Genomic DNA, 27,426 nt, shown 5'->3' on the forward strand with positions numbered 1-27,426 from the left:
TTGTGAGTGTTTGGAAGAGATTTTTGTCATAGCCTTTAACCTTTAACCAAGTTTCGAAATTTGTGACTAAAATTTAAAAATGCAACCCATTAGTATGGGAAACCAACACGAACAAAAATGTCAAGCTCATATAGGTGTTTATACTTACAACACCTTATCGGTCTGATGGCCGAGCGAGCTAAAGCGCCAGTCGTCACTGTAAGTGCTCTGTTCAAAATCCCGTCGCCAGCAGCTTTTTTTCGTTTATATAGAAAAACTGCACATGTTTTGTGTAATATTTAGTGACACAATGGGAATATGCAATGCGTGATTATAAAATTTGATTGTAAAATTTGCACCATAACAGTTTTTTTCTTATTTGGAGGTTCAGAATACGGCTGAATAGTATCCTGATCGCCATTAATGATAATTCTATGGTTCAAAAAGTAATAAAAAGTAATTTTTTATAGGCGATGCTAGTCCACGTGGTAGCTGTTTGACACGTGGCGTCGCGGTGTTCATCAAGCATTCATAGCATGCTAAGAAAAATTTGATGTTTTTCTGGGGAAAACCGTTGGTTCCGAAAACCCCGGATGTATTGCCGTTGAGCTCGATGGGGGTTGAACGAATCGACCTGGTCATTAGGAAAAGTTGTTCTTCAGACGATTCCGCTCATTTCTGGCCATCCTAGAAGTTTCTACATGTTTTCCCCAGGCCTGTAGGAGCGAATGAACGAACATTCAAAATTTCCCATAGTAAATTCCATGTAAACTTGAATTCGCTTGAGACAAGCTAGTTTTCAACCAAATGAGCTGAATTTTGACGTGAGAGTCCCTATGGGTATGCCTTACAAGGGGAACAACGCCAAAACTTGATCTGAGAACTTTTCAAAATCCGTACCCACCCTAATATGCATTCTTTTGCTTGCAATTTTACCGTCGAATTATTTGCTGTGTGATCAAACAAACCTTAAATCGAAAAATGACACCGGCTATTTTAAAATTCGATTCTTTCAATGCTTTTTTGATTTGAAAATTTAGGTAGAGTTTAATCAAACTTGCAAAGAAACCACACCATGTGTAGTGCTAATTGACATTAAAGAACAAAAAACAGCATTCAAATCTGGAGTTTTTTTTTAAAAAAGGTCCAATAATCCAAATTCCCAGTTTTTGCTTTTTGGGTGTTTTTGAAACCGCCTTGAGTCAGGGGTATTAGAACACACCCAAAAAGCAAAAACTGAAAATTTGGTTTATTCAAAAAACTCCAGAAATGTTCCTAAGGTTTCTACTTTGTTTTACAGCAAAAATTCAAATTCTGCAAATTGTTATTTAATCTATTGTTAATGTTTTGTTAATATAAATACATGGTACAGTTTCCAGTCCCAACAAACCATTATTGAATTGAAGTTGTACCAGCAGATTTGGAAAGCTAATTGTAATTTCGATATAACTTGACTTAATGACTTAATAATATTAAATTTATACAAAATGTATAACTTTGTAATAGTTCTTTATAAATTTGTGTCAACAAATCAATGAGTTATCTAAAAAATAAAACTCCCGGGCTCGGAAATTCTCAGGAAATTGCAAAATTCATCTCTTTATTCCCGCGAAATTTAAAATCTCGAGAATCGTCACCTTCTAAACCCAAGCCAACTGGGGTAAGATGCAATCACGAATACCACTACACCACAAACTTCTGAAAATTTCAACAAAAACTGGTGAAAAAACCCTTTGAAAGGTTGTCACTCTTAATATCAAAAAAGATATTGCGATCAGATTGTGCTTTCTTGACACAACCGGGAATTACGACAAGTTGCCAAAAAAATTTCAGTAACTCATTTCGAAACAAAAAATATCTCGAAATAAACATCATTACAATTATGCAACTATATTTTTTTAAGAATATCAATAAATCTATGGGAAAAAATCCCTAACATCTTGTCTGTTAGATACACTTCTGCCATAATCGTGGATTTGGTTATGGACGCCACATTGCAAAGGTATGTTTGAGTCTGGGTGTAAACGTGAAGATTTTATAAAATTAAAATCTTTTTTAGGAATGGAACAATGGAATAATACAAATACATTATGTTTTAATAATAATGTAATGAATTTCGTAGAGTGTCTCATTTCTTCTCACATGTTTCATTGTTCCTGCCAAGTGCGTCTACAATGAGACAGGCGAATAACTGAGGCTGTGTAAGTCGGAGCGATGAGCGATCTCAAATGTTGGTCAATGTTAGAACACATTATTATATTATTTGTGGAAACGGAACAAAAAAAAAAAACATCTTAAAATGCTGATAAAAAATAATAAAAAATATTTAATGCTAAAACCCAAAAGTATCCCATTGATGATTACGCTACCCTATGCTTGTGAAATAATCATCATATCAAACTTCTAATTACCTCTCGAGTATGCAATCCCTTCTCACACCCTTTTTAGCTTGATCCTCAGCTTGCTCTTTGTCTATACCTCATTTCATAGTACAGAAATAATGAGTGGCTCTCTCCAGTGCAGATAAAATAGTTGAAAAGCTCTACTTCGATTTCCATTGAACAGCGTTTCATCCTTCTGGAATCTGGATATTTCATACCCATTGAGTTCATTGTCAATAGATGATTTACGGATGCCGTCCATCAATGAGTTTCATTTATTGTTCTTTCTCGGAATAAAACACAGCACACATTTTACAAAAAAAAAAAAAGATTTTCCATTTTTATTGTTGTTTTCATAAAACGATACATCTGCCTAGTCCGTATCACTGTCCTTAAGGGGATTCTCTTAGTGTTGCACTCTTCGTTCAAACCCAAGAGTTGTTTTAATAACTACAAAAAAAGTAGGTTGAAAGTTTTTTTTTTCAAAATACAGTCTAATCTTTCTCTTGCGTCACAAAATTGCATTTAAATCTAGTTTTTTTCCTTCTTCTTCTTCTTGCAGTAAAGATTTCACTTCGTTGGATTTTATTTTTATATGCTCAAATGAAATGAACCAGAAAAATGCATGCAATGAAATGCCTTCTCTGAATGATTGAACGAAATGAAATGCAATGGCGAATGGCAATGATAAAAGGTCAGGTAAGATCAAAACGATTCGGAACGAAAGGTTAGGTCCGCCGAAGACCCGTCACTGGGGTGGGCGGTGTGTGTTTTCGAGAAGTTCACGTGGCTACAGCTGGCGTTACAACTGGGAGGGTGGGGGGAGGGAAGAGAGTTACTAGTTGCGTAGTGGGGTGAAATCGGACACGTGCGCGCCGCTAGGATTGCACCCGACTACCGCGAACATAGCAAAGCCACGTCCCACGTGTTGTCCCACGGAAAACACACACACAACCCAATGCGCGCGATGTTGGCTGCTTCCGGCGGCGGATGGGACAGGTTGAAATGGGGTGGGGGGGGGGGGGTATGATGGTGGTGAGGGGGGCACTAATATCTAGGTCCTAGCGGCTACGATGAGTGATGATGAGGCACAGATAAACAGACGTAAATCTACATTTAAAGACACTCACCACGGTGAAGTTGTATTCACCACAGCTCATTTACGCGCGTTTGACAGTTGGCTCGATGATTTACGTCTGCTTGTCTGTAGTGGTGGTGGTGGTGTGTATGAAACTGTGTGCATCATGGATGGTGATGAATTGTGCGATATGGTTTCAGATTTTTGCCGATCGGCTTTCGCCATGGGTGATGGTTTCCCCGAGGACGCGCATCGTGTTCGCATAGGACGAATCGATCTGCGGGACGACCTTCTCCGCCGGGCGGATGTTCTTAATGAGGTCGGACAGCGAGAGGAAGCTTTGGCGGCCGTTGTCCACGTCCCGGTCAGAGTGGGACATTTCTTCAATTTCGCGCGTAATCTGCTTCAGCTTTTGCTCCACGGGAATGTCATGCTGGGCTTGCTGGTGCTGCTGCTGGATGGCGGCATGTGCTTCCTGCTGCTGGTGCTCCTCAATGGCTTCGAGCTCTTCGTCCTGCTGGGAACGTCCCTCCGATTCGTCCTCGTCGTCCCCGTCGTGCTCTTCGTCGTCTTCATGCTCCTCTTCCTCCTCCAGCAGGGCCTCTTCATCGCTGCGAGACTCCAGACTGTTGTCGGCTTCGGAAGCGGAATGCTGGACGGAATTACCATTCAACAGGGCAGCCAACGGAGATGTCTCCTCCAGACTTAAGGGCGCGGCCGTGGTGGTGGTGGTCGTGGTCGTAGTCGTTGACAGCATCACCGGAATAGGCGTTGTCTGGATACGAACGTTACCGCTGCCGGCCCCCTGGGATTGAACGCCAGAGTTGATGGGACGACTGCAAGAGAGAACCGGATTAGTCACGTGGGAAGTCCTGCTTACATGGAGTGAAAATAAACATTGACGACTATTAGCGAAGACAGGGGGGATAGTGGAAGAGGCTAACTACTCCTACAAGCCGACAGATTAAGCTCCGAGCAACACTAGTCCGTCACTACATTGTAATTATCCATCACTTGCAAAAAACGGCGATTTTTAGTTCGTAGACAAAGCACTGGACATTGTTCTGAGCAAAGGATGAGGATTTGAATTCAAGATATTTACAATCAAGATAAAAAATTACAAATCCTTGATGAATTTGAATTCGAAAATCACCGCTCTAACACGCGTTTGACAGTTGCTTGGCGCGTTCAAACATAATACACCCAAATCCCGATGGTTTGACACCAACTGTTGTCAAACGAACGGGGTCACTTTTTAGTTTGACACCCCTTTTACACCGAGTTCACACACACTACCAAACGTTTGTTTTGACAGTGTTCGTGAGCGCCGTGTAAAAAGTGACGGGGCGGGGAACGGGGAACAAACTAAAAAAGTGTCAAAAGAAAAAGTGACCAACCACCGGGGGTTGAGTGTAACGTTATTCGTAAGTTATTGATGGATTTTTTTAGAAAAAACGTACAATAATAGACGTCTGTTTGTCTGTAGTTATAAAAAAAAAAGAACTTTAAAGACTTAATTTGAAGTTTTTATGAATAATTTAAATTCTCAGAACAACAAAATTAAATTGTCTTAATCTTTCCACAGACAAGCAGACGTTTCTTAAAGAACATTTTTGTTGCAAAGGGACCATCCACAAACCACGTGGACACTATTTTAGAAATCTCAACTCCCCCTCCCCTTTCATGGTTTATTGTCCCTACAAATCTATCAAGCATTTCTCACTATAGAGCCATCACGTTGTGTAAGCGAGAACCAACAAAATGTGTGATAAATGGCGTCAGTACAAATTCAAACAACTGTCAAACTCGAATAAATAAGTCGTGATGAATTTATAATTGCCGTGGTGAGTTTATCATCATAAACAAAAACCGGCCAGGCATGGTGTTTTAAATATTTTTTGAGAAAACCAAGAAATTCAATCGCGATGATACATTTCGAGTTATTTTGATGCCGTGTGCATTTGACATTTCAGCAAATTGTCAACATCATTTCCATCGATTGACACGTGGCACGTTGCACCTAATTTTGACACCAGTCTCGCAAAGCACGTGGCATTATCTGAGGAGGCAGCACTAGAGTCTTTTTACACGTTACACTCTGGAAGGCGTATCATTCTGTTTCTGTTGTAGCGGTCTGTATAAAATGTGTAGTAAATGAACTAACTCCAAACCCACCAGCCAAATGTTAGCGCAAAGAGGTGTTAAGTTGTGTGTGTATGTATGTGTGTTTGTGTATGTATGCATGGTTAGACAAACAGACGTAAATCTCTTCCGAAATCGAACAATCAACATATGTGAATTTGAATTCACCTTATTGACATGGCTTTGACAGTTGGCTCTTTGGTGAAGTGACAGATGTCAAACGAAAAATGTACAAAGATTTACGTCTGACTGTCTGTGGTTAGTGTGTGTGTGCTTCTGAGGCAAGTTTCTGGGTTAGCGGCGATGGTAATCTGTTGTACTAGGAAGCGGTTCTTATTTCCAACACAAAAATAGACTCATACCAAGAAGGGCAACAATGGGGAGTTACTCGAACGCGAGCAAAAAAAAAGGATAATGCAAATTAGAATTTCTTCCCTTAAAATTGTTTGGAAGAGTGCCAAAAAATTAAGGGAAAGGCGCGCAAAGCTTGGTGGTTTTACAGTGTGCGGTGAGCATGGGACAAGAGGTTCAGGCTTTTCTCCTCGGGGGGATTTTCGTTGTCTTTGGAGTTGCGAAGCTGGGATCTCTTTTTTTCTTCTTCTTATTTGTTGGCTGTCCCTAGAAAAAATTGACCATTGAAGATGGTAATGAGTTCCAGTGGCATGGACAGAATAAGCACAAAAAAGATATTATAATTTTGAGCAATTTGTTGATTGGTGTTCTGAGAAAAGGGATTAAATTTCTGTAATTTTATGCATAGTGATAGAACCAACCGGGATTGCTATCGTGACGAAAAAGTCGTGAATGCAATGAGGATTAACTTTTGCAAATTTAATGGTCTCTGAAAAAAACCTTTTGGATCACGTAACTAAGCTGTTGACAGTTAAGTTGTACTTTTTTTGATTTTAGATTTCTATTTGTATTTATATGATTTGAATGAAAAAACTCAAGACTACAGTTGTAGTACCAAAAAATCAATTTTTCATGAAAAATTTTGAGGGCATTCAAATTAAAACAATTTTTATAATGTTCTTGAAGAAATTTTGCATACATTTTTTTATTGAATTCACAACTTTTTCATTTCAAGTATAAGCCATAGAATTATTTTTGTCTGCCTATTTTTTTTAATCACAACGATAAAAGGTTCAAAATAGTCTGATGTCGAAACAATCATATTAATTTTAAAAATGTTGTGAAAATTGAACCAAGCTTGAAAAAAAAAATAACTTTTAACAATTCTAGTACAATTGTAATTTTTTGAGTCTTCGCAAACAACTACACTATGAAATGTTATTCATTGGAGTGATCAAATTTTTCGTCTGCTAGGTTGCAAAGGCCAAATAAGTTTAACAATAACTCGGAAAGTATTTTTAGTATTTTTTTTATATTTCGAGTGCCTCGATTTTATTAGTTTTTCAAGCATCAGCATAAACTGTTTTGTCCTGCTGCAGTTTCTATTATTATAATTGGTTACAATAAAAATAATTAACATTCAATCTTGGATCAGCGTTTGATTGTTTTTATTTTATTGTTTTTGGAAAATAAAGTTTATCGTTTATAAACCAAATCATAATGGATTTTAGAGGAGAAAAAGAAAACATGAGCCATTTATTCATGTCGTAACTTTTTAAGAAAAAATGAGATAAAAATATTTTTGAATGGATTGTACACTTTTCGCGACAAAAAACCATAAATCAAAATTATTAATTGCCAAGTAAATTTAAAAATACGGCGATGAATTAAATTTATTTTCGCTTGTTGACGTGAATCTAAAAAAATGCTGTAAATTCCTAAAATGTTCTTTGATTTTTTTAGGGTGGAGATGAAGCTAAACGATTCAAAACTCAATAGGGTCCTAATGTCCAATGTTATTTTATGAATAATGGTAAGAAAGATTAAAGCCCATTTTTAATACATAAAAATTTTATTGTTAAGACAACATTTTTCTACGGATCATCTATGGTCCCCATAGAACGAGCTATCAAGTAACGTTATATCGTTATCGTCGGGACGAAAACGATAATCTATCGTTGTCGTTGTCGTTATTCCGATATTTTTATCGGCGATAATTGCATCGACAATAACGGACGATAACTTATATTTAATACATTTCTAAAATTGACTAAAACCAATCAAATTCAGTTAAATTTTCTAGCTTTCTCTTAGTTAAGATTTTTTTAGTAATATGGTAAGTTCCAATGCATAAATACTAAAAAAAATCACAAAATACCGTTTTTTTAAGTACTAAAATTTTTATAATTCGCAATATGGGTATAGACCGATTCGATATTTTGCATAAATTTTAACTGTTTTGGAGATTTTTGAATGCAAAAATCAGGTAAAATTTCGCTACGTTTGATACATATTGCAAATCATAAAAATCTGAGTACTTTCAAAAATATACGATTGAATTTGAGCATTTCATTCAAAAAACTCAAAAACAGTGAAAATGCATGCAAAATTTATTGCGAATTAATTTTTTTTTAGTATTTTCGAGAAAATACCGTATTTTGCGAAAATTTTAGTATTTCTTGCAAAATATTCTGAAACAGTTAAAATTTATGCAAAATTTGAATCGTTTGATACCCATATTAAAACAAAAAAAATGAGTACTTTTGAGAAAAACTTGTATTTTGTGAAAATCTAAGTATTTCACTCAAAAAACTCTAAAACAGTTTAAATATATGCAACATTTCAAATCGTTTGATACCCACATTGCAAAGTATAAAAATTTGAAAATACGGTATTTTGTGAAAAAGTTTTTTATTCAAAAAACACTAAAACAGTGAAAATGTATGCACAATTTCAAATCGTTTGATACCCATATTGCGCAATATATTTTTTTTTAGTATTTTCGAGAAAATACGGTATTTTGCGAAAATTTTAGTATTTCATTCAAAAGACTCTAAAACAGTGAAAATGTATGCAAAATTTGGAATTGTTTGATACTCATAATGGGATCAATAAAAATTTGAATATTTTTGAGAAAAAAATGAATTTTGTGAAAATTTTAGTATTTAACTCAAAAAACTCTAAAACAGTCTAAATATATGCAAAATTTCAAATTGTCTGATACCCATATTGCAAATTTAAAAAATTTGAAAATATGGTATTTTGTTAAATTTTAGTATTTCATTCAAAAAACTCTAAAACAGTGACATAAACTTTGAAAAATATTTGCAACGGCCTTAAATATTTTAAGCGAATGCATTCAACATTTAACATGATATTTATGGATTAAGTCAATTTAAGAAAGATTATAAAAATGAGTTACCGTCCGATTATCGTTATCGTCCAGACGATAATTTTATCGATTAAAAACCGTAGAACGTAGAAAATCTTTAGAAAATGGTTTAAAAACCCATTTGTGCTTTTGTGTGTTTGCATATTTGGAAATGATAAATAAAAAAATAACATATTTTTTCAAATCATTTCAAATCATTTTTTTAAAGAGCAAGTAATGCCTACGAATATGCCACATATGAATTCATAAATTCAAACAACTATTTGGGAGATTTTGGTTGTGATGGATTTAACCTTTTGAAACTGACTGATGATAAATTCCGAAAACTCCCCCATCAAACGGTATTATAAAGAAATCAATCGCTTTTTTTAAAGTATGCTCGAGGTATTTAATGATCCGATGAAAAGCGCGTAACTCAATAAATATTTAATCAGCAATTCAAAAGAAAACACGAACCCATAAAAGTGTCAACAACAAACCAGTCAGCTCGGTGCCCGGTTTCGACGGTATTAAAAATAAAGTATCAGTGGAAAATTAATTGCTTCTGTTCTGCAGCGGAAAAATAAAAATGAAAATGAATGGAAATGAGTGATGAGAGTGTGTTAGTGGAGGAAACAAAAAAAAATGCATATATACATACAGATGATGGACAATTATGGAAGGAAAATAACACAAAGGTGGTGGAAATGGCGTTAGCTCACCTATTGGTTGAATTTTGCTTTTTGCTATCGGAATAATCTCTTCTACATCGCTTTGAAAACGGTACTGTTATTAAGTTACTATTTTCGCATCAAACGTGTCGGTTGTCAATTATAAGCTCTTTCGGTTTTATTTTCTTCTTTTATCTCTTCACTGGGGTTGGTTGTTTTTATCTATTTTTAAATACTTTCTTTCAGTCGTGTTGATTGAACTTTTTCCTCACTCCAGCGAAGACCGGTGATCTCCGAGCACTCTATCGCTCAGATTACTTTATTTAATTAATTTTTGCGATTGCGCTTTTTTTTGTGTGTTCTGTTTTGATTGTTTGGATCCGCGTTCACCAGTGGAGACGAATAAAAGGGGCTTATTTTTATTGGCAACTTTTGTTCTTTTTTTTTTGCTGTTGTTGCTGTTGTTGTTGTTGTTGATAATTGGTAAATGCGTTTGTGACGTTGTTTCAATTTAGCGGATTTGCTTGAGCCGTTTGTTTTATTCATTCGTTGTTTTTTGTTGTTGTAGTAAGTAGTTGGGAACTGGTATGTGCGTGTGTGTGTGTGTGTGTTTGTGTGAGGGTGTACGTGCGTTTTGGGGGGATGTGTGATAGTGTGTGTGTGGGTGAATATTTACCCCTGCGCGGACGAAACAGGGATGCTGCCGTAGTTGTAGTAGTAGCATCGGGTTTGCTCGCAGATAAAGTCCTTGACCGCGAGGCAGTCCTCAGGTTCCCACCGGAGCGAGGGCGCCTTCAGATGGACACATCCCCGCTCGATGCCGCTGCTGCTGAAGGGGGAAAGAGGAGAGCAGATGGGACGGAAAAAAGTTTGATTAGAGATTATTTGTGACTTTAATGGTGAGTGGATTTTCCCCCTCAAACCCTTAAATTTATGTTTTTTAACGGTCTTATATCATTGTATCGTTTAACAAAAAAACTATAATGGTTAAAAAATCAAATTAAATTGAAACCGCTGGATGCCCATGCTTTATTGCATTCCTTTGTTTCACAGCAATGAATTAAATGTTTTGTTTTCGCTATCCATCAGAGCAAAAACAAAATAAGTTGGCATTCTATGAATACGAAATAACTTTTCTATCCAACTTGTTTGCTTTTTAAGTCTATCTGATTCTGGCGAAATGTTTGCTAATTTTTCGATTGGACTGCTAGAAGCATCAATTATGTATTCATTCCGCTTAATCCACAGTCTATAAATATCAGCGACATACGCAAATTTGCTGGTATAAAAAACTTGCGTGGAGTAATTATTGTTAAAACTGTGTTATCTGGTGAATTATAACATCAATTTTCAATCGAAATATGTTTGGACGTTGTAGCCAATATCAAAACAATTAAATTATATAAAAATATAAGTTTAGAGCAGTTCTCTCAGATTTCGGTCGGATTTTTTTGTATTTTCTAATCCGACTGAAACTTTTATGTTGCCTTTGGTATGCCCAAAGAAGCTATTTTGCATCATTCATAAAATTTTCCATACAAATTTGGCAGCTGTTCATACAAAAATGTGCGTGAAATTTAAAAAATCTGTATCTTTTGAATGAATTTTCTGATCAATTTAGAGTCAAAGTTGTAGGTATGGATACGGACTACACTGAAAAAAAATGATACACGGTATATACATTTTGGTTATTTTTTTTAACTTTTTGTCACTTAAACTTGATTTGCAAAAAAATACTATTTTTAATTTTTTTGAACTTTGTTGATAAGACCCTTAGTTGCTGAGATATTGCCACCGTTTTCTAATGTCGATATCTCAGCAACTAATGGACCGATTTACAATATTAAAGTATGAAACATTCGTGAAATTATCCGATGTATTCGAAAAAAATGTTATCAAAATTTTTAATCCAAGACTAACATTTTAAAAGGGCGTTATATTGAATATTTGTCCCTTTTGAAATGTTAGTCTTGATTATTTTTTTTTAAATATTGTTTTCTAAAAAATCGGAAAATTTCATGAATGTTTCATATTTTAACATTGTAAATCGGACCATTAGTTGCTGAGATATCGACATTAGAAAATGGTGTGTTGTTTGGGTGGGACTTAGAAAACATCAATGTTGCTGTTTTTAAACACTTGCATGGCAATATCTCAGCAACTAAAAGTCGTATCAACAAAGTTCAAATAAGCAAAACTTAAAGAATTTTCTCAGCTTTTCAAAAATATTTTTTTTAAAGTGGTCAAACATGTGCAGTGCGCACTAATTCAAAAAAATGAAAAAGTTCGACTGTTTTCAAAAAAATACTTAAAATTGGGCTTAACTTGAAAATGGTGCACTTTATCAAAATTTCACTAAAGTACTTTTTGATTGCAAATTTGATTTTACATCAAAAAATTAAGGAAAAATTTTTTCCGACCAATATATCGATTTTTTGAACACAAATCACTATTGATTCAATAAATCATAACTCGGCCAAAGATTTTTTGCCCGTTCTGGAAATGTCTAAAAAGTTGGCATTTGATGTCCCCTAAAACATATCAGAAAAAAAAATAAAAATAGTGTTTCCTTGCAAATAAAATTTTACCGACAAAAAGTGAAATTGAAAATCACCAAAATTTGTTTACCGTGTATCATTTTTTTCAGTGGAGTACTTATCCATACCTACAACTTTGCCGAAGACACCAAATCGATCAAAGTTTCTTCAAAAGATACAGGTGTTTGAATTTTCACATATCATTTTTGTATGGACAGCTGCCAAATTTGTCTGGAAAATTATATGGACAAACTAATGATGCAAAACGGCTTCTTTGGGCATACCGAAGGTACCAAAAAAGTTTCAGCAGGATAAAAAAATACAACAAAGAAAAGAATGACCGGAATCTCAGAGAATTGCTCAGATGCCAATCAATTTTACATAAATATTTGCTATGAAATTTTGTTTTTGTAATGATTGAGTTTTTGTCGGTATCGAAAAAAGTTTTTTTTTTGCTGTTGAAGCTCTGGTGCACCACTACAATTTTTAAAATTTAGCGTGAATTCAATGTTTGTGGGCTAAAGTAAAAGCTTTTTCAGAGATATTGGGCGAAAATTGACTCATTTAAAAATTTGATATGAGTTGGCAAAACTAAAAAAGCTCAAAACGATATCAAAACTCAAAGAAATTCTTTATTTTTAATACCTTCAAGAAATGCTCATTTTGAAAGAATGTGAAAACTAACATGAATTCTTTGTTAGATAACACTAGAACAAAAGCATTAAGAAATTGCTCATTGAGTGCAGTGCTCATGTTTGAAGAATTTCAAAGATCACAGATATCGATTTCAAATCACTCGTGTTCAGTACACTGCTCATGTTTGATACAATACTCAATTGGCAAAAAATAATAAGTTTATAAGTTTTGAAAGTTTCGATATCAAAACTTGTTTCCTTCCCATATGTTTCTGTTTCGGCTATAAAATATCTGTCAAAAAGTCAAAATTATCAAAGAAACACAATTTAAAAAAAAATGTGTAATTTTGAACGTCTATTACCTAGCTTTTAATGACAACTGAGGGCTCCGTAAAATTGCCATCATTTTGTGAAAATGGGCTCCAAAAATATAATTGTTTTTTTTTTGTTTGAAAATATGCAAAACGTTAATTTTTTGTTGTTTTTTATAGGGCGTAACTTTACATCAAAAGTTACGCTTTTTTGAAAGGTTACTGAGATTTTTACTAACCCTGCAAGATCCCTCATTGTAATTTCCATACAAATTTCATTCGCATTCGCTTTCTGATCGCTCTCAAAAAAAAGTGTTGCTGATTAGATTTTTATCATGTTTCCCACTTATAACTCGATTTAACCCCGGTACCGTAATCTGGGGTGAATCGGGACTACAGTCTGAATAGGGACAGCAGTTTTTAGAGCACCTAAAGCTTTTAAATTTGGAAATGGATGTACACATTTTGTTGGCATGAGTCAGTTCTAACCGAAATCAACCAGAAAAATCAAAATATTGATGACTCCAGTTTACGGTATGCCATCCCCGGACCCCCAACTAACCTGTCGCGGGCGGTGCGCTGGGGCGAGGTGTTGCTGTTGTGGTCCAGCGGGTCCAGGCCGGTCGAGGCGTCCGACGACTTCTCGAAGTAGTCGAAGGTGGCGTTGAACGGCAGCCCCGTGCTCATCCAGAGGAACATTCCGGTGCCGAGCCGGTTTCCGGACGTCCAGAAGTTGTACTTGCTGTAGCCTGTGGGCGGGGGGGAGGGGGGGGGGGAGATTAAATGAAGTGGTTTTTGAGTGAATAAAAGTCCAAAGTAGGATTTGGGTCGGGGTGGGTACAAACCGGCATTCTGCAGGTACTGAGTCATCGATTCGACCTTCTCCTTAGTTTCGAACGAGGCCAGCTGGAGTCCCAGGGAGCGGCAGTACTGGTAGGCCAAGAAGTAGTTAAGCTCGGGGGAGTACGGGTTCATCCGGCTTACAAAGTATTGAACACCGTCCAGCTGGATTGTGGTGATGCGTTGACCTGGAAAGAAGGACAGAAGAATAGTTTTGTCAATAATGGAATGATCAAAGAAAATTACGCAAAAAATGCAATTCTTTATTCTGAACTTAACTTAAAATTCTTTGGAAAACATGTAATTTTGATTATTTCTTTGAATTTCTTGCAGCCCACTTGATGTTTCGTAGATAAAATCATGAAGAAATCTAAATAAATGCCATCAAGCACACTTTCCAGCGAAAACAAAACTTTTGCCAGCCCAAAGTGCTTCATCAAAAACAAAATTCCTTCCCGGAATCGGAAGTGCAAGAGCTATCAGCTCAAAAGTTGCTCTCGTGACTTGTTTCGCATTGAAACCACCACCGTATACAAGTGGTAGCGTATCACTTTGCTGCTACACTTCAAAGTTCTCTGCCAAAACTATGCTCCGAATGCGGAAAAGCACACTCCGTTCTGAAAGTGACTCTTGCCAAAATTTGACAGTGCGGAGACTCATTCCGGAAACAACATTGTTGTAAATTTTGAGAGTTATTCGAGATATTCGACGCACAGCTTGAGGGAGAATTCGAAACAATTCCACCAAAACCAAAATATTTAATAATCTTTAAACATTATTTAATATTTAATATTATGTATAGTTTTCTGGAAAATTTTGGCAAGCTTCAGACCAAATGTATCTACAAATGATCCCACAATTCATCACAAAACATCCCCAAATGCATCCACTCTCACGAAACATGAACAGTGACGAGTCTTGTAAAGTTCCACTTCCTGCATACCTTAAAAATCACTTATCACCACTTTTGATTTATTTCCGCTGGGATGAACCACTAACCTCTAACATACGAGTGTGTGTGTGTGTGTGAGTGTCTGAAAACTTCATTTTTCACTCAACTTTTCCGTTTTGCACAGCACGTCGTCGTCGTCGCGCAGGGTTGGAAAAGTGTGGTCTCGCAACTTTTCCTCCGTGTCGGTTTACCCACGCTCAAGCACAAACTCACACAACGCACTCACAAATACACTCTGAGCAGAAAATGGTGAACTTTTTCGTGCTGTTGATGGATTTTCCCCTGCACATATGGCGTGACTCTGCACACACCACGTGAAGGGAAAACTCCAGCTAAAATTACACGGATGATTAAGCGACACCTTGGCACCTGATGGCACAGCACTACGGCGAGAAGGGACATCGCAAAAACGGAGCTTCTTTTGTGAGCCATTTAGTGTCATTTATTGGGTTTCGTGGGAATATCCGGAAAAAAAGCTGTGTCATCTGTAGCTTTTCTTTGGCAGATGTTTTAGTCGATGCTAGGTCAAAATAAGATTGTACATTTTTTATGTCAAAAGAAGCAATTTTGCATCATTGGGTTTGCCATACAAGTCTCCATACAATTTTGGTGGTTGAGTATATAAAAAAAATGAAAAATCAATTTTGAGTTTTTGACATTTTTTTTTGAAAACACTCCGATTTTTTGAAAACTGCGAACGTTTTACATAATATGTAGCGGAGAGTGGGGAGACTTGATCCCCTTTTTTTTGTATCGCACATAACTCTGTCAATTTCTCACAAAACTTTGAACTTTTTGCATGAATTGAAAGCTTAAACATTCAACTATGTTTGGCTGATAAGGGTATTTCATCAGATGAACTCTTCAAATCATGCCAAGCGTTTTAAAAAAATATTTTAAACCGGCATTTTCAAAATGTTGGGGGTGATTTGATCCCCCTTTCAACATTTTTAAGAAATCTTAAGCAAAATGTTTCTTATTCATCCAAACTGTTAATTTTCTATAAGTTACAGTAATTTCACATTATACCTGTACGTTTGTGTTCAATAAATAACAAGTTTAGCATGCAAAATATTTAAAAACTTAAAATTTTCTTTTTTAGACCAAAATTTAGCATGTTTATAAAAGCTTGTAATTTTTGTTTACAAAACTTTTGAAAAATGGTTCAAATTGCAGTAAGTTATGTACAACTATACTAAAGGAAACTATGTACGAAAACCCAGCCCAATTATTTAATCTTGAGGCTGATTCCAGTGACTGTAAAAATGCAGGGATCAAGTCTCCCTAAACGCACTTTTTTAAACAATTGATTGTAAAAATAGTATGACGACAAATTTAACGTCAAATGCGTAAGGGTTTTGGAGTTTATATGTTTATCAAACAATTTATGTATGAAACATATTTTTTTAAATAATTTTTGAGTGTTTTCTATACTTATCAAAATAAAGAAAAAAGATCTCTTGGAAGTTTTTTGCAGCAAGTTATAGAAACATGTGTGTAACTCAATCTAAACATTTTTTAATTTTTTTCTTTGTTTTCTACAATGAGTTTTAGTCAATTTTGCACAACTTTCTAGAACAAAGCTAATTGTTTTACCCACATGCTGACGAGATACAGGCTTGGGATCAAGTGTCCCCGGGGATCAAGTCTCCCCACTCTTCCCTAAGGCATATTATAGTAAGAAACCTAAAAAATAGCAATAAGTTTTTATTTTTAACGTTTTTATTTTTATAGAGTTCATTGTATGATTTAATGACATTAATGACTTTTATAAGTTTGTATGTTTGTATACAAAAAAAAACCATAAAGCAGTTTTGGATTTATACTTCTGTAATGGTTGAAGGACTATACAGGATGAAAAAACTGTAATAGTTGATTTAACGATGATTTAACAAATAGTTACAATTTTTTAAATTCATGGTCATACAAAATGAGTGTTTCATATAATTAAACTTTTCAGAAAAAATGGTGCAGGTTCACGAAAAAAAATCTGATTTCCGAATCCAAAGTACGTATTTCGAATTTTTGATTTTTTTTAGATGTTTTAGGGAACTAAACAAACATGCTCTGAGCCAAAGTACGTAATGGTGCAAATTCTGGTTTAGGAGTCATGAAATTTTGAAATCGGTCCGAAAAATCAGACAAAAAAATGGTTTTTCAGAAAACGTGAAAATTTTGATGAAAGTTGAAGTTTAGTCCACTGAAAACAAATATCAATGCATTTTCCTGCTTTTGAAATCATATTTAGCATATCTGGGATCGATCAAAACTATTTTGATTTTCTGTAAAATTTCATTGTACAGCAGCGCGAAAAATATATTCCGCGAAAAAAAAATCGTCAATACAGTCCAGACTCTATTATCCGAAGGCCTTGGCAAAATTTCGCTTCAAATAATCGAAACTTCGGATAATTCGTTGTCTTATTTTTTATTTTTTATTGTTTAGCTTAAGTATAAGTCCTAAACTATTCTAAAATGATTTATTTTTTAAATTCAATAAGGCGGATAAAATGGCGGTGATGAAATATTAAAAAAAAAAAAACATTTTCTAATTTAATAGGCATTCAACAATTCAAATTTGACTCAAATGGGGTTGCAGGATTCGAATTTGATATTAATAATAAGATAAAAAAAGTTTTGTTCGTGATTCGATTATCTGAAGTCCCATACAAACCAAACTTCAGATAATTTAAAAAAAATTAAAAAAATCATTAAAAAAATCATTGAAATGTCAATACCATGCCTTTTAATTTTAATTTTTATATTCCCCCCCCCCTCGAATAATATTCGCAATGGACTAACGAATTTTTGTAGAAAAAAAGTTTTTTCAATATCGAAAATCTGAGCAAAAAACTATAATAAAATTATATTCATTGTGCACATGAAGTGATAGAAAAATTTAGCAGAAGTTCAAGATACAAAATTTAACCACTTGACACAATTATAAAAAAAGACATTCAATTTTGTGATATTTTATAGAATTAAATATTTATTTTTTATTTATTATTAAAAGTATAATTAGTAAAATTAGTGAAATGAAATTGCAATGGAAGCATAGAAAAATTAAAATATATTAAAAAGTTTTGGAAATATTTCATTTACACCATTTAAAGCATTATTACAACTTTGAAAAATATTCAAATTTGACTCAAATGGGGTTGCAGGATTCGAATTTGATGTTAATAATAAGATAATAAAAAATACACGAAAACAAATTTCTTTGTTCGTGATTCGGTTATCCGAAGTCCCATACAAACCAAACTTCAGATAATTTAAAAAAATAAGAAAAATCATTTAAAAAATCATTGAAATGTCAGTACCATGCCTTTTAATTTCAATTTTTATACTTTTTTATCCCCCCCCCCCCCACCTCGAATAATATTCGCAACGGACTAACGAATTTTTGTAGAAAAAAAGTTATTTCAATATCGAAAATCTGGGCAAAAAACTATAATAAATCAATTTTTGAAGTAAAATCTAATTTGCAATCGAAAAGTACCTGACAATATTTTTGATAAAATGTACCATGTTCAAGTTATGGATACTTTTATGTTTAAATATTTGATTTCTTTTCGTTTTTTGCTATTAAAAACTGTTTCGTGCAAGAAAAGCACTTCGGAATATTTATTTTTTGAAAGGCTGAGCGAAATTCCTACAATTATCATTCCGAGACTTTGAAAACCGAGCAATTCGTTTCTGAGATACAGCCTCACAAAGAATTCGAATTGAAGAAAATGAGTTTTTCCAAGTGTCACCACAATAATTGTGCAATTTTCAACTGGCGACATCTCGGAAACTATTGGTCCAATTTGCAATGTTATATAAAGAAACTTATGCGAAATTTTCTGATCTCTTAACTTAAAAATATTTTGTTTTTCTAAACTGTGAAATTTGCATAAATATCTTTTTGTGGACCTTTTGAAATGTTTGGCTTGATTTTAAAATTATTTTTATTGAAGAGACCAGAAAATGTCACAAAAGTTTCATTTTTAACATTGAAAATCGGATCAATAGTTTCCGAGATAAAGCTGTAATCTGTTTAAAATCAACGCAAAAAAATAAAATTATATTCATTGTGCACACGAAGTGATAGAAAAAGTTAGCAGATGTTCAAGTTACAAAATTTAACCACTTGACACCATTATAAAAAAAGACATTCAATTTTGTGAAATTTCATAGAATTTACAAGAGCTGAAGTTACGATACAGTCATCCTTCATAAGAATTTTAATTTGCTTTAATATTTATTTTTAATTTATTTATTAAAAGTATAATTAGTAAAATTAGTGAAATGAAATTGTAATGGAAGCATAGGAAAATTAAAATATAAGAAAATTTACATTCAATTATCCATATTTTGAAAACAATTGTAATAAACAATTTTATCAAAAATGAGTTCTTGCGATGATTTTTTACAGCTGCTTCAAAAATGCCAGTCAAAAATCTTGTGAAGTATGTCATTTCAAAATACACTGAGGAACCATTGACAATAAATTATTTAGAATTTCACGGCATTCAACAGTATTACCGACCAAAAAATAACTAGCTAATGCACTTTAAGTCCAGTAAAAAATCTTAAAAAACTAAACGAAAAGGTTTTCAAGAAAAGGAAAGATAAAAATCTTCAAATTCATCGACAATTTCAATTAATCAATTTTCTTATTGAAAGCTGTTTTTATAGAATCTTTTTTTTTAGTTAAAACATTGGTATTAAACTAATGTTTTAACTTGTAACATTTATTTCAGAATTTTTGACTGATGTTCCATTTGACGTTATCAATCTAATTTGCACACTTATATTTGGGTAATTCTCTACCAACTCACACGAAATCGGGAAAAGTTGCCCCGACCCCTCTTCGATTTGCGTGAAACTTTGTCCTAAGGGGTAACTTTTGTCCCTGATCGCGAATCCGAGGTCCGTTTTTTGATATCTCGTGACGGAGGGGCAATACGACCCCTTCCATTTTTGAACATGCCAAAAAAGTGGTGTTTTTCAATAATTTACAGCCTGAAACGGTGATGAGATAGAAATTCGGTGTTAGAGGGACTTTTATGTAAAATTAGACGCCCGATTTGATGGCGTACTCAGAATTCCGAAAAAACGTATTTATCATCGGAAAAAAACAAAAAAAGTTTTAAAAATTCTCCCAATTTCCGTTACTCGACTGTAAAAAATTTTGGAACATGTCATTTTATGGGAAATTTAATGTTCTTTTCGAATCTTCATTGACTCAGAAGGGTCATTTTTTCATTTAGAACAACAATTTTCATTTTAAAAGTTCGTGTTTTTTCTAACTTTGCAGGGTTATTTTTAAGAGTGTAACAATGTTCGACAAAGTTGTAGAGCAGACAATTACAAAAATTTTGATATATAGACATAATGGGTTTGCTCACAAACATCATGAGTTGTCGCGATTTTACGAAAAAAAAAGTTTTGAAAAAGTTGGTCGTCATCGATCATGGCCGTTCATGGTCACCCGCGACAGACACGGACGACGAAACAAAGAGAAACGCAAAAAGTAACTTTTTCAAAACTTTTTTTCGTAAAATCGCAATAACTCGTGATGTTTATAAGCAAACCCCTTATGTCTATATACCAAAATTTTTGTAATTGTCTGTTCTACAACTTTGTAGAACATTGTTACACTCTAAAAAATAACCCTGAAAAGTTAGAAAAAACACGAAATTTTAAAACGAAAAATTTTGTTCTAAATGAAAAAAATGACCCTTCGGGGTCAATGTAGATTCAAAAAGAACATTAAATTTCCCATAAAATGACCTGTTCCAAAATATTTACAGTCAAGTAACGGAAAATGGGAGAATTTTTAAATTTTTTTAGTGTTTTTTTCGATGAAAAATACGTTTTTTCGGAATTCTGAGTACGCCATCAAATCGGGCGTCTAATTTTACATAAAAGTCCCTTTGACACCAAATTTCTATCTCATCACCGTTTCAGGCTGCAAATGATTGAAAAACACCTCTTTTTTCGCATGTTCAAAAATGGAAGGGGTCGTACCGTCCCTCCGTAACGAGATATCAAAAAACGGACCTCGGATTCGTGATCAAGGACAAAAGTTACCCCTTAGGACAAAGTTTTACGCAAATTGAAGAGGGGTCGGGGCAACTTTTCCCGATTACGTGTGAGTTGGTAGAGAATTACCCCAATGTTTTAACTTGTAACATTTAAAATGTTCCATTTGACGTTATCAATTTAATTTACACACTTATATTTAATCTGAATTTTTGTAAGAAATACAGTGAAGTGGTCTGACAGAATTTAAAAGTAAAAATTATCAACTTTTGAAAGAAACACGATTTGAAAAACATCGTGTTGCCTAAGTGCATTTAAAGAACATTAGAAAGAAGCCTTACATATTGTTGAACATTTGAAAAATAAATTTAAATTCTTTCAATGTCACCTGGTCCACGTTAATAGAACATTAAAAAAATGTTTTATCAGAAATAACTGAAGAACTTCACACTTTCACGCCACTTTTCTCACTGATGTCCATTTTAATTGATTGCCGTCAAGTGACGACACTCGGGAGCACACTTAGCTCGCCCAGACATGCTTCCCACTTGTTGCAGCCAGCCAGAATTTATGACAACCAGCCCGAGACATTCCAGAGAGACGAAATGGACCGTTCTGGACGACGAGTCGAGTTCATCTTTTTTAAGGATGCCTGTTCCTGGCGAATGTAACGACCTTCGGGACGCCCATTCATCACGTTATATGGAGATGCTCTGGGTCGTAGTGAGTTTTTTTTTCTAAGGCTGTTTTTTATTTTCGTCACCACCACCGCCGAGGTGACACGGAGCCAAAGTTATGGCACCTTAAGTGGACGGAAGACAAATTGCGTCCTAGGGCTCGAATTGCGAGGAAATTGCGTGCCGCGACGAAATTTGTCCGGACGTGCCAAAGTGCGTTACCGGAGCCGGAATAAATTGCGAGCAAATTAAGTGGCTTTGAAAAGGTTAGCCAAAGTTAGCACACCATTCGTCACCTGCCCGTGTGGGCTTTTCGTCGGACGGTAATTGAGCGTTTTTTTTTCTTTTCTTGGAAGGAGTTGATCTTCTCTGGCTTAACCTTTTACGCCAACATTATTTCTGTTTTATTTATAAGATTATTTTTTTAATTAAATTTTTATCATTTTTCAAATTACCGTTCCAGATCTTCAGCATCCACCTAATGACGACTTTCTCCAGTTTCAATTCAACAGTCCTTTCCCAAAGAGTGATCCCCGCTAATTGAGTCCTTAATCGCTTGGATTGAAACGAGCTTTTCAACGCGGTTTGCCTGCTTACCTGGCCAACCCCCCCACTCAAGAACGCCCAATTTCTGCCGAGTCACAGCTGTTTCGTGTTCCTCAAATACGGGGAATGCTCCGTAATTGGAGAAATCCAACGGCGCCAGACGCAGCCGGCGGATGGTTATGAATCATGATCCTCCGAAAATCTGTGTTCTTGGTGGCAGATTGCAATCAGCAGCGTTGGGTAACGAAGCAAAGTGTTGTGTTGTGTTGTCTGTTGGAATCGGATTAATTTCAACCGCAGATGAATCTTATTGAAATGGAGAGCTTTTGGGTTCGCAGTTAATTGGTTTAACTTGTTGACTCTTTATCAGCTGAGTTAAATTTTTTTAACGAGTTAAAATTGGTTGCTTTTTTCATGTCGAAAAAAACTACAAATTTCATGTTGAGCAACAGCTGTTAACCCTATTGCAAAATTTTCCCTGTTCCAACCGATCTCCAATGCTTCGTTAGCTTCTGTGCGGTTCTGCTGAAAACCCCAAAAAATATGCTCGTTACGAGAGAAAAAAGTCTTCCCAAAACCAAGAAGGTTCGTTTCGCTTGATGAAGACTTTGTCCGTTGGGCCAGGGCTCGCTTCACCACGCTTCATTTGCAACGATTCTCCGACCGACAAACCAGGTTATTGTATAATAACGGGGCAAACGGGGCACCTGTTGTGGTCCATTCAACGCAGCCGCAGCAGCAGCAGAAGTCTGTCAGACTGTGCCAAAGTTCATCATCAGCTGAGTCAACAGTCCGGGGATGAGCGCAAACCGCAGTGTGGTTGCAGCACCATGAATAGCACGGAACATGGCACTAACTCTTAGAGGGTTTAAAATTGCAATCAATTTTTTTTTGTTTTATTTTTTTTAAACAGCAAAAAAATAACTTTGGTTGGTTGAATATTATCTCTTTTTATTTAATTTTCCCATAATTCAATAGAAACTGATAGAAATATCTTTGGATCTCGAAGTAAACATCAAAATGATTTGATTTGATTTGATCTGATAACCAACAAGGCCACAAGCACGGGTATGAATCTTCAAGCAATTTCAATATGGCGACTTGTATCAGAAGAAAGTGAGCCATTATCGCTAGCTCTCACTGTTCTGTATTCTGCGTGCACGTCCGCAAACATCGACCATACACATACTTACACAAAGCGCCACCAAGGGGCAAAAGGTGATTACGAATATTTTTGGCAAATTTGTTAAAAAATGTGCGGTTTTGCAAAATCAAATAACAAAACCAACTTTTAAGTGTAGTTCGACTGTCAAACTTGTAATTCATAGCTGATTTGTTCGAAAATTTGTTAAAAATAACATTTTTGCCTTTCTTACTAAAGAAAGGTATAGGTTTTACTTTAAGCCAGGACGTCATTTCCATCTTCGTAAATATGTCGATTCAGCATGAATTTTAATCGGAAAAATCGCCAAAAAATCACACTGCATCGATTTTTGACGCTCTATCGATTCACCTTGACAGAACTCGTCTATCTCAAACCCTCGAATTTTGAGAAAATAAATTTCGTGGAGGTCGAGTGATGTTCGTATGTGGTAAAATTTTGCAAAATTTTGTGTCGCGCCGTTCTCAGCTCCCATAAATCCGATTTCGATTCTTCTAAGTGCAGATGAAAGCTAGTGTGCTGAACCTGGGCGAGTTGCCGCGCAAATTTCGAAATATCCATCTGTTTTCGGATGTGGCCAGACTTTTCCAGAAAATACACAGTTTTCAAATGAAAATATGGTCAAAATTTGTCATTTTCATTTCTTTTATTTATCTCAAAAAATTCATTTTTCGAGCTCTACAACCTCCCAAATTTTCATCCCGATTCATAATTTGGTTCTCGAGTTAGAGCCGTTTGATTAACCTACCATAAACAAAAAAATCCCTAAAAAAAGGTAAAAGCCCACCTGGTGACCTTTGCCAACATTTTTCGTTTCTAATTTTATTCGAAATTTCTTTCTACATTCATAGTACAGACCATGAGTGTGTATCTGAAACAAATTTGACATCTATCGGCAATCCGGATCAATTTTTAGAACGATTTACTTTTTGCCTTTCTTACTAAAGAAAGGTATAGGTTTTACTTTAAGCCAGGACGTCATTTCCATCTTCGTAAATATGTCGATTCAGCATGAATTTTAATCGGAAAAATCGCCAAAAAATCACACTGCATCGATTTTTGACGCTTCGTCGCCAAGTCGACAAGTTGTCAAGTTGAGCTTCGAATACTGGCGCGAGAATGCTGGCGCATATATGTTTTGCTCGACTTATACTCGTTTGTAGTAGCTTGTCTACCGATGTTTCGTTCAACATGACATAGGATATTCATCCTGCTACAATCAATTTGTTTCCCGTTTGCTCCTAAAATCGCTTAAAAGTAGATTCCATTTTTTCGTGATTTCATAAGTTGATTGAACAGGGTGCAATTTGGTGCCCTCAGCAGGGCCCAAGAGAAACATTGCATTGCTCTATAACTTGTTCCGTTTTGATGATTCTTTCCTCTTTCTAGATGTTGCTACGTTTCTGGGTCGCTGTTCGTTTTATGCATCGCTAGCATACAATGACCGGTGTAATGGTATATCAGGGTCCGGTCTGAGTTAGAAGTAAATATTTTTTGATCGCTGCGATAATTAAATTTATTGTGGCTGGAGTGGCTATTTATTGCCAAATCATCAAAAAATAAACCAGCAGTAGGGGTGAAATTAGGTCAAAATTGATTTTTTATGGACTTTGCAATTTCTCAGTCTTTTCAATGAAACTTGATCCTGTTTGAAGGGTTTTGTAGGAGACAACTCAAATAACGTTTTCTGAAAATGTCACATTCTTTATATGTACGGTTAAACATATTCTTTTGGTGAAAATTGCGTTATTTATTTCTTTTGGAAAACATATCATTTATAATACTTTGCTTTCGTCATATTTTTTTGTGCTGACGTTATAAATAAACAAAGTCGATGTTATGAATTGAAAGAAGTTCTATCATTGTTATATTCTTTAGTAAGAAAGGCTCTATCTCACCCCAGGTGGGATTAAATCGGGTTTTTTTAACAACACCCCTTTTGAACGGAGATTTTTGTTGTCACCTTCTGGTTCCTTGGATTAGCCATGGATAATTTCACAGTGTAATAAACAGGGCAGCTACCACCACGTGGCGCCACTGTTTCGAATAAAAAATGATACAGGTTTTTCAGACGAGTTTCAATCCCGTGCCACAAGGATAACCTATGTAGCGATTTCTTAGAATTACAGTGGCTCCCGAAGTAAACATCAAAATACATAATAAAAAAAATGCAATTATAGCTCTACAACTTTGTTAAAAATTGTTTAATAAAAACCCTACAAAGCTAGAAAAACAAGAAATTTTAAAATGAAATTGTTTTCTAAATGCAAAACTGACCCTTCTGTTTTTATTGCAAATTCGAAGAGTACATAAGATGAAATAAAATAAAATGTCTCAACAAATTTTACAGTCGAGTAGCAAAAAATGGCAAAATTTTTAAAACTATTTTTGTGTATTTTGTCTTCCTCACTGAGGTAAGGCTATAATCCTGCTCTAAAATTGAACTTTTTATTTAAAGCTCGAAAACCCACCTTGATGTATACATATTAGTCCGGGTAAAAAAAAAAAATTGCTCAAATCAAAAAGTATATGAGATTGCCCGAAAGAGTACTCAAAATGGCGCCTCCAGCCCAAATTTCAGCCCATTTGGTTGAAAATTGGCTTGCCTTGAGCAGAAACAAGTTTAAATGGGAATTAACCCGTAAAACTTGAGCAATTGGGTACATTGCTCTATACAAGTCTGTCGTTGAAATTTAACGACTTTTGCATACCATGGGGTCCAAGGGGATGGTCTGGGAAACAATTCCTCTGAAGGGTGCAAGATGATCCGAGGCCTCTAATCTTGCCTAGAACGGAATCGACGTAACACCTTATAATGTGTGGCCCTCTTAAACCTTGCGGTTTCGTCAACGGATCCACAGGCGTGTATCGTTCTTTTAGCGACAAGACTCCGCCTCCCGGGTCTGCTAAGTGTGAAGGTATGGGCACGGGGAGAGGGCACCGAATACCTATATTTACACTTAGCATTTTTGCGTCCGCCTCGGGATTCGAACCGGCGACCTCTGGATTGTGAGTCCAGTGCGCGGTCCGATTGATCCACACAGGCAGACAAGGATGCAAGATGATCCGAGGCCTCTAATCTTGCCTAGAAGCAGATTCATTCCGGCGTCGCCGAAATTCTCATGGTCCCAGCAAAATGTACAGGGATAAATCAAAGCACACTAAGAAAGCTGCCTCGATCAGAGGACGCCACATGTCAATCAGCCACCACGTGACAGGAGGGTTTCTCCAATTTTGGCTTTAAAAGTGGTTCTGTCAATGCTATAATATTTAATTTAGTACGATATTTGTGCAAAAACACGTTATAAACGTTTAATATCATTTTAAACTCCAATTTCCACATACCCTCCTGTCACGTGGTGGCTGATTGGCATGTGGCGTCCTCTGATCGAGGCAGCCTTCTTAGTGTGCTTTGATTTATCCTTGTACATTTTGCTGGGACCATGAGAATTTCGGCGACGCCAGAATGAATCTGCTTCTAGGCAAGATTAGAGGCCTCGGATCATCTTGCACCCTTCAGAGGAATTGTTTCCCAGACCATCCCCTTGGACCCCATGGTATGCAAAAGTGGTTAAATTTCAACGACAGACTTGTATAGAGCAATATACCCAATTGCTCAAGTTTTACGGGTTAATTCCCATTTAAACTTGTTTCTGCTCAAGGTAAGCCAATTTTCAACCAAATGGGCTGAAATTTGGGCTGGAGGCTCCATTTTGAGTACTCTTTTGGGCAATCTTTATATACTTTTTGATTTGAGCAATTTTATTTTTTTTACCCGGGCTAATACATATCGACTCAGAGTCGAAAACTGAACAAATGTCTGTGTGTATGTGTGTGGGTGTGTATCCCAAGTAACATTTTAGGTTTTAAGTAGGCCATAAAAGCCTATTTAGGCCGTATCAGGGTTTTCAGAACCATGATAAAACCTGTAAGTTTAAAAATGTTACTAGGGATGTATGTGTGTGTGTATGTGACCAATAATGTCACTCAGTTTTCTCAGCACTGGCTGCACCGATTTTGACCAAACCAGTCGCATTCGACTTGGTTTAGGGCCCCATACGGTGCTATTGAATTGGTTGAAGTTTTGATAAGCAGTTCAAAAGTTATGTATAAAAATGTGTTTTCACATATTTTCGAAAGTTGAATAAATGGCAGTGCACTGATCTAAACATCATCATGTTATACATCGTTAGTTAGATAATTGAAAGACCTTTCCAACGAGTCCAAAACATGAATAATCTGGCACTCCTGTCTCGAGTTATA

The 27,426-nt window shown here is 35.5% G+C and overlaps 2 protein-coding genes across 4 annotated transcripts in view; both read right to left on the reverse strand.

Annotated features, from left to right (window-relative positions):
- Window positions 1-2,678: 2,678 nt before the first annotated feature.
- On the reverse strand, window positions 2,679-9,610 carry LOC6049236 (histone H3.v1). Its single transcript, XM_038264458.1, has 2 exons — window positions 9,526-9,610; window positions 2,679-4,274 (listed from the first exon to the last, which is right to left on the reverse strand). Exon 2 carries the CDS (start codon window positions 4,193-4,195, stop codon window positions 3,635-3,637), a length of 561 nt encoding a protein of 186 aa, XP_038120386.1. The 5' UTR covers window positions 4,196-4,274; window positions 9,526-9,610; the 3' UTR covers window positions 2,679-3,634.
- Window positions 9,611-9,820: 210 nt separating this feature from the next.
- The window catches only part of LOC6049235, a 30,320-nt gene continuing 12,714 nt past the window's right edge, over window positions 9,821-27,426 (reverse strand). The window contains exons 3-5 of one of the 3 annotated variants that reach the window (XM_038264457.1): window positions 13,803-13,985; window positions 13,520-13,706; window positions 9,821-10,300 (exon numbers count right to left, since the gene is read on the reverse strand). In XM_038264457.1, the coding sequence (XP_038120385.1) occupies window positions 10,147-10,300; window positions 13,520-13,706; window positions 13,803-13,985 (524 nt within the window). In that variant the 3' untranslated portion in view covers window positions 9,821-10,146. Of the gene's footprint in view, window positions 10,325-13,519; window positions 13,707-13,802; window positions 13,986-27,426 lie in introns of all 3 variants that reach the window. The other 2 variants (XM_038264456.1, XM_038264455.1) reach the window with 2 other exon arrangements.

Source organism: Culex quinquefasciatus, chromosome 3 (assembly GCF_015732765.1).
Source record: "Culex quinquefasciatus strain JHB chromosome 3, VPISU_Cqui_1.0_pri_paternal, whole genome shotgun sequence".
Classification (NCBI taxonomy): Eukaryota; Metazoa; Arthropoda; class Insecta; order Diptera; family Culicidae; genus Culex; species Culex quinquefasciatus.